Source organism: Apaloderma vittatum, unplaced genomic scaffold (assembly GCF_000703405.1).
Source record: "Apaloderma vittatum isolate BGI_N311 unplaced genomic scaffold, ASM70340v1 scaffold7386, whole genome shotgun sequence".
Lineage (NCBI taxonomy): Eukaryota > Metazoa > Chordata > Aves > Trogoniformes > Trogonidae > Apaloderma > Apaloderma vittatum.
In genome coordinates, this window is record NW_009722249.1 from 3569 (window position 1) to 11140 (window position 7572).

The 7572-nt window shown below is 41.3% G+C and overlaps 1 protein-coding gene across 1 annotated transcript in view; it reads right to left on the bottom strand.

Moving 5' to 3' along the window:
* Window positions 1-2034: 2034 nt before the first annotated feature.
* The window catches only part of LOC104275682 (E3 ubiquitin-protein ligase Itchy-like), a 33824-nt gene continuing 28286 nt past the window's right edge, over window positions 2035-7572 (bottom strand). Inside the window, 6 exon segments of the mRNA XM_009871701.1 lie at window positions 2035-2183; window positions 2858-2930; window positions 3280-3376; window positions 3608-3712; window positions 4597-4717; window positions 6448-6588. Of these exon segments, the coding sequence (XP_009870003.1) occupies window positions 2084-2183; window positions 2858-2930; window positions 3280-3376; window positions 3608-3712; window positions 4597-4717; window positions 6448-6588 (637 nt within the window). The 3' untranslated portion in view covers window positions 2035-2083.

Genomic DNA, 7572 nt, shown 5'->3' on the forward strand with positions numbered 1-7572 from the left:
AGGGCTGAGAGCCTTTCGGGTGATATTTATACATTAACAATATTTCTAGGTTCCCTACGTGAATCATAAAGCATTATGCAGAACACAGACTATTTTCCATAGCTTAATCTTGCATTATCTTGCTTAATTTAATCTCTCTTGTAAATATGTTAGATAACTACATTTCCTTGTAAGAATGAATATAAACAGAAAATATTTATAAGGCTTTTTTTTTTCTCCTCGTGAGCTGTATCCTGTAATATATCTATCAAATGTTCTGAAGTTGGCAGATTCTCCTTCTAGTAAAAGCATGAAGTCAGGCGAGTTCTCACCATCGATGAAACTGTAAGAGAAGGTCATTTCGAGACCATCAGCAGCTCTTTTCCACGCCTGTCTTGAAATACATGTGACAAAAGAGCTGTCTGCTGTGCAGTCGGATCATGCTGCCTTCCAACAAGCTTGTATCACTTCGTGTGACTTGAAAAACTCTTGAAGTCAGTTAAAACTGGCTCTTCTTAGGCCTGAATCATTTTATCCCTCTTAGAGTTTAGAGATAGAAGGGACAGCAGGAAAGAAATATATTGTTTTCAGGACTGAAAGTTCAGTTTTACAGCTTCCCGCTGTCCTGTTTCCGCACCAGTATCTAGAAGTTGCTTCAAACCAGCTCCTGTCTCAATGCTTTGAGCTGCAGTTTGGCTTTAATTTGTGCTACGTGTTATTTCAAGTGTCACGTCGCTCGCTACGGCTAACACCTCAGCTCCTCGAAGCTTGCTTTCCTCCCTTCGGGTCGGGAAGGAGCTGACCATACCCAAAAAGTGCATTCAGTCTAAAGGAGCAGTAAAACGCAAAAACGTTATTGTAAACCAGAAAAGGACTGACTATCAAACAGATTCTAAAAGGAAGTAAAAGATGTTACTCATCCAGCAGGAACTCACTACAGAAGTTCTAGCTGTAAGCAGCTTAGAAACCTCCCCCAAACACTTGAGTTTCAATCTTTGTAGAACTATTTCCTGACGCTCCAGCTTTTCCAAAATCAGTAATCCGTGCCTCAACTGCCTAATCCTCGTAGCCAGTATCGCATAGCAGGTCATCAGCAAGAAAGGTTAAGTATCATCGCGTTCTGAATCCAGTTGTTCCGTACCTCCTCCTGAGAGCCCAAAAAAGTCTTCAGAGCAAACTGACTGCAACGCGTAAGAGTGACACTGAGACCCGTTTCCATTCACACTTTAGACAAGGAACATCAGTCTGCAGATGGGAATCTAAGTGGAGTCAGTGCAATCCCAGGTGGTCTTGTCTTTCGCGAAACAAGTGAAGGGCCACAGTGTTAGTATCGATGTACGTTAAATGTGTTCCACGCCAAGAAAAAGATTGGCATTTTTCTGAGGGCAGACAGAAGTGTTCCAACAACTTTGGGCGGGTGTCTGTTTTGCTGAGATGAGCAAGATTGGAAGAGGAGGGGAAAGGAAAAAAAGCAAAGCTACGCCTTGGATTCGTGCCACAGTTTTGACAACCCCCTTAACAGCAGCTTGAGTCCAGCTGGTGTGTGAGCAGGCTCCAGGCAGGGGGAAGAAAACAGTCTGGCCACACTTGAGTTAGGGGAAAAAAAAAAAAAAAAGAGTTTAAGCAATGAACTTGCTCACAGTCCGCAGAGGATGGTTCCAAGCTGGCTCCAGGAACGCTGCTGGAAAGAGGACATGATGCTGCTGCAGCATCGCAGCTACCAATGAACTTCCCAGTGCATCAGTAGCAAAAAATGCTACTAAAAAGGAAAGACAAAACTATCGTTAGAAATCTGTCAGTCATTAAGGACACATTCTAATTAATGAATGGTAAAAGGAAGCAGAGCCCAAAGCTGTATTAAACCTCTACTTAGGTCATAATTCATCTGCAGCCACATCTGATCGCTCATTTGATTTCTGAAAGTGCTCAGTAGAAATCCAGAGTTACTGTGGATAAAACCTCACGATAACATCCATTTACTTGCACATTAGTATTGTTAAATAAATCCAAGTCAAGTCTACTTTACAATGAAGTGTGCAACAAGCAGAAGAAGTGAAGAACATACATTGTGTTGAGTTCACATTCTTCGAGGTGCAAATTGTAGCTATTCTTGCCCAAATCCTTCTGTTTCTTCAATTGCAAACAACAGCTTTTCCTTCAGCTGCTCGTAATTCTTATAGGGTGGAAGGTCTAAGCGATTGAAACTGAAAATAAAAAAAACCACTGCTAAGTATCGGAAAATAATTAAATCACCATCAAAAAATCCTCTATGAACATGGGTAATTAAACCTTTTGCTGTGTACATGGACACCTGGATTTATATCCCGTGACAAGCTGACTACCCACATACATTTCTGTATTTCCAAGAGCAAAAGTTAAGAGTTCAAGCACTTGGACAGCGACAGTTTTCTAGAAAAGTGGTGTACTCACTAAGAAGTTTCACTAACTTTTCCTAGTGGGTTAACTAGAGTTGTCATTCACATTTGACATTTTAAGCTTGTCTAGTTTTACTAACCACTACTACACCTGAGGGACTGAGTGGAAACTACCTTTTTTCTAGGGAGGAGGCAGTGTGAATGTGGTTACCTCACCAACAGGATGGGGCGTAACAATAATGAAAAATCAATCCCAATCTCCTCGGACAGTACTGTTTATTTAAATTATCAGTAATACACAAATCCATAGAATTTGCAACAGAAGCTACTCCACACCAGAGGAGTTTTTCAGGAGTTCAGCTATTATTCAACAAGAAAGTTTATTGGTGTAACTTGATGTTTGCTTCCTCCAACTGTTAATGACTCGTTTACTAAGATCTCCAGGCAGACTGTTGTCAGCAAGCCCAGAACACCAGTAGGATTCTGATTTGTTACGTACTCACCAGGTGTGACTTCTGGGTAGCCAGTTTTCCTTTCCAACTTTTTCAATACAAAATTTCTGGGGTCCGTTGCTCCCTGTAACAAATTTCAATAAGGCACAGGTCAGGAGGTAGTCCCTTACAACTCAAGGATGAAAGGCTTACACACAAGATGAGAACAAAGCACAGAGAAAAGCCACCCGTCTCTCGCTGCCTGGCTCTGTCTAGATGAAAGTCTGTACCTGGCGAAACGTGTAAATTTGAAGTGATTTTGAAACTCAATACAAGAAGTGTAAACATTCCACCTCCTTTTCCACCATAGCTCAAGTACACGCAGGATTTACGGAAAAACATTCAATATAAAAACAATTTAAATGTTGGGAAATATAGAACTTTGTTCTTCTAAAAAAATTTTCTAATGCATCAGAGGGGTTATTAATGCCTACCCATGAGGTCAGCAAATCCTCCCACCGGTAATCTGCATGTTCCAGTCACAAACTGCAAGAGTCGCATTCTCTTCTCATTATCTATTTCTTTCACAAACTGAAAAAGAGTTAATTGAAATAAACCTTTAGCTATTGATTTGATATTTGGATTTTTGCACCATCATCCACGGATTAACAGATTACACGACTGTTCCCAACAGCTGGATTAGCAGGAACAATTTCTATTTACCCACTACAGATCTGTTCCATTATTCTGTTCACTGTTCATGAAGCTGTAGCCGTGCTCTGTAACTTCTGCTGCTCTGGGAATAAAACGAAGACTACAAACCTGCCAGAACCACACTATCTGCCTGCTGGTCCGGGTGTAGTGCCGGTAGATGGTATGCCTCTGCCAGTCGGTCAGATCGATTTCTTGCATTCCGCACAGAAGCACCTTTAGGGAAGAAAAAGGAAGGAGGGGGAAAAAAAAAAGGTGAGTACAAGTTACGACTTTCGTTCTACGACTTCTCACATAGCAAAACAGAACACTGGCTGCAACCACACTTGGAAGCACCTGCAACAAGAGTATACTTGGTTTTAATTTTAAAATTTATCCAAAACTTCTACAACAGAGAACGATGACTGCTCATGAAGTGTATTTGGATATGCCACAAAACAGGAAGCATCTCTGTCATGAAAAAAATCAATAATGGCTTGCATTTAGACATTCAAGCCAGGAGGTTTTTCATCGTGCAGCCACACAATTGTCTGCTAGCAAGAGGATGTTTTGTTTTTATCTTTTAAAATTGAACAGATCACAGAATCATAGAACAGTTTCGGCTGGAAAAGACCTCCAATCTTTTCCTGGCCCTATGAACACCACTAAAACATGTCCTTCAATGCAACATCTACCCTTCTCTTAAACAGAAAGTGTAATTTTGAGAGATCAAAACCATCTAGAACCTGGTCCAGTCTTTATGGGATAAATCCATCACCTGTCTGGTTTCATCTCCCTTTCTGTCAAGTTACTCGTTCTCGGATCATAGGCAAATCAAATTGCTGAGGATTACAAAAGCAATTTGAGAAAAAGATTTGTCTGTTTCCCTTCACCTTTCCTCTTTGTAGCACGTGAAGGTGAAGGGAAAACACACGAATCTGATCCTACTCCATAAAGTCTCCCCCACGCAGAAGGAAAAAAAAAAAGCCACCAAAACAGAGCTGTCCCTCAAACCCGAGCTGTCAGCCCTAGTGGGTTCTGCTCTTCAGACACAATGGCTAGAGTTCGAAGGATTTCACGTGTTACAACCGAGATCCAGCAACAGCCAAGCAATCCTTTACCTCCAGTTCCTTCGCATCAAAATACTGCAAATACTGTTGCGGCAGAATTTCATTGAAGCCTTCAAAGAAAGCCTGTGTCTGCTCCTCAACACCCCGGGAAAGTCTCCACTCTGCTACTAGCCTGGAAAAAAAAGATACGGAAAGATAATCTGACTGGCATGGGCTATCCGAAAGCCACGTCTCTGTTGGCCTATTTTGAGAGGAACTGCAAGCTACGTTAAAAATAAACAAAATATGGAAAGTTCTGGGGATAGAGGAATCTGTAATTTTATTCGTATCCTTTACTCTGTGCAAATGATTTTGGTTCTTCTTTGAGTTCAACCCCTGAGTTTCCAACCATTCTGCTAAGGGAAGTATTTCAGTCTCGAAGAGGAGGCAGCCTCTGTTTGCTGATTGTTTTAATGAGAGCACAGCAGTCCCCAGGTATCTGAAGCAAGGAAAAGATGCAGAGCTATATTTGCTTAATATTCTCCCCAGAAATCTCAGTCATTATCCATGAAAAGGTAAAAACTGGGTCAAGTCGTACTGGTGAAGAGAAGCAGGACTGCTGGCTTACCAAGAAACGACTATGTCCGTTTGGAAAGTTCCATATTTGTTTCTGTTAATCATGAAACTTTGCTCTGAGGCAGAAACTCCACTCTCCATTAATAAAAGGGTGAAAAGCAGGCAGGAGACCCGAAGAACCTGAACCCAGGGAGAAGCAGATATTATGCTGAATTCAAGCCTAACCTGTCAGGAAAACTGGATTGTAAAGGAGAGGTGACTCTTTTCCGATTTCCAGCCTAGAAACTTCGAGGACTTAAAGCAGGACTTGGAGTGAGACAGAAGAGTAGGAGTGAAACTGGAATGTGAGCTCTCCCTGGGTTCCTAGAAACTAGGAGAGAATGGTCTTCCGCAGATCCTCCCTATTTTCAAGCCCAGTATTTGCAAAAGTTCAAAATGCAGGTACATTTTGTCTGCAAATACTCAGGCAAGGAAAACAAAATCAGCCCTACCCGTGAGAGAAGCCCTGACAGAACATGCAGTAAGAAGAGAATTCCACTGTGATTCAGTTTACTTTGCACCTGCAATGTGATTTACTTTAAAAATTTATTTCTTATTTGCAACCACATCCTCTAAGTTTTTATGTCAAAGTTCACACCTTAAAGCAGAGCTTTAATGCTGCACATTGAAGAAGAAGAGGATATTTCAGGACAAAGCAGGTCACTGTTCATAATTTTATTCTTCAGTTGTTCTTAGGCTCCTTCCCCCTTAACCTATTGCTTTAAAACATTCTGGTACCACAAACATAAACTTCATTCAGGACAATATAACTTACGACATCACTCACAACGCTGCCCTGTTACAAATGCCAGAGCTAATTATACCATGAGAGCAGTTGAGATAAAACTAGTGGCGAGCCCGAATATCATTAAAAAGTAAGAAACATCCCAAAAGTATCAAAAAATGTCCTCGTGTGTTTTAAAAAACCAACTCCACAGCGTAAATGGCTGGGCAGAACATCAGCAGGCTCCGAAGCAACGTAATTCCAGTGACAAACACACCCACCCATCTCGTGAAATACTTGACGTTCGCCCTTGTTGCCATGATGTTCCGCTAAACTTGTCTCCAGGAAAGAAGGGGACCTTCTACTAACTGTAAGCTTTGGGAAAAGTGGATTTAAAAGAAAACTTATTTCTGTCATTCTTCCTCTTTCAAATATGATCTCCAATCCATTGCCACTTGCCGCCAACACCTCAGACAGAATTCAACAATGCTTCAGCTGACATAGTTTGACCATCTTTTTTTGCTAGAACTAAAGAAAGAAAACGACGGAGATTAAATGAAGGTTTCAAAATGCTCTTTTCTCACCTAATGTATTCTTCTTTATTTTCTTCTGTGACCAGAATGTTGCTACCATTTGGCTTCAAGTCATGGCTTTTGATTTCACCTAGAATTTCTTTATCAACGGAGAAAAACATTTCCAAGCCACATTCTTCAATATCATTCTCTCTGTAAGGAAAAAAATAATAAAATAGAATTTTAAATAACTGGGTCAAGACCTTGTACTCATTAGGAGACGCTTATGAGGAACCTTAAAAAAAAAAAAAAAAAGGGTTGGAGCTCAATAATTAAGACATGGAAACCTTCCTTACACATTACTCAAATAAACTCTATGCTCTGTACAGGCAGGAGGATAACGGGTGCAGCACTGCCGTTGGTACGTTGATCTGTGCTTCCGTAAAGCAAAGGATCACCTGCACATGCAGAGGTTTTGACGACTGTTTTCCCCCAAAATTAAGTGTAGAATCAATCATTTGTCATGAGCTAACACAGCAATGCCAGTCTTGAAGCCATCGCTGTGGTTTATCTACCACTGTGACGCAACAGCGCTGCTCGACTTGATCTTTCCGAAAGACACGTCACGAAATGTCAGAGGAGGGAAAGCTTCTGATGGATGAACGGGTGATGAAACAAAACCACTCCTTCCTCTTCCAGTGCAAGATTCCTGCCCTAGCTCAGTCTGAGCACAGAGGTTTGACTGTGTGACCTCTAGAGGTCCTCCTTCCATGAGGCCATGGCATTTTCGAATTTCTGGGACAAGGAAAACAGCTGCCTCGTAAGAGAAGCACTGAGCAATCTGAAGCTACTGAAAGCTGCCTGGGAAGTTCCAAAATTTGTGGTTTTTTGGGAGCAAGAAAATTATGTCTGCCCTGACAGACATGACTTTTTCCTCTACAAGTTTGCAGGCACTTCCATAAAGGATAACTTCATCAGTATTGCAGATAAACAGGCTCAACTACATTAAATTTGAGGTTTGGGTCTCTGTACTTCAGAGGTCAACGTGCGCCCCTCAGAGGTCTGAAGGTTTTCATATCCTTAAGTGGTTTTTTTCACAGGGCAAAGCCTTCTATGGACTCCAATTGAGAAGATTTCTTTAGCATTACAGAAATTGCTGCTGGTATTTGGGTCACATTTGCTCTAGAGACAGCCTTC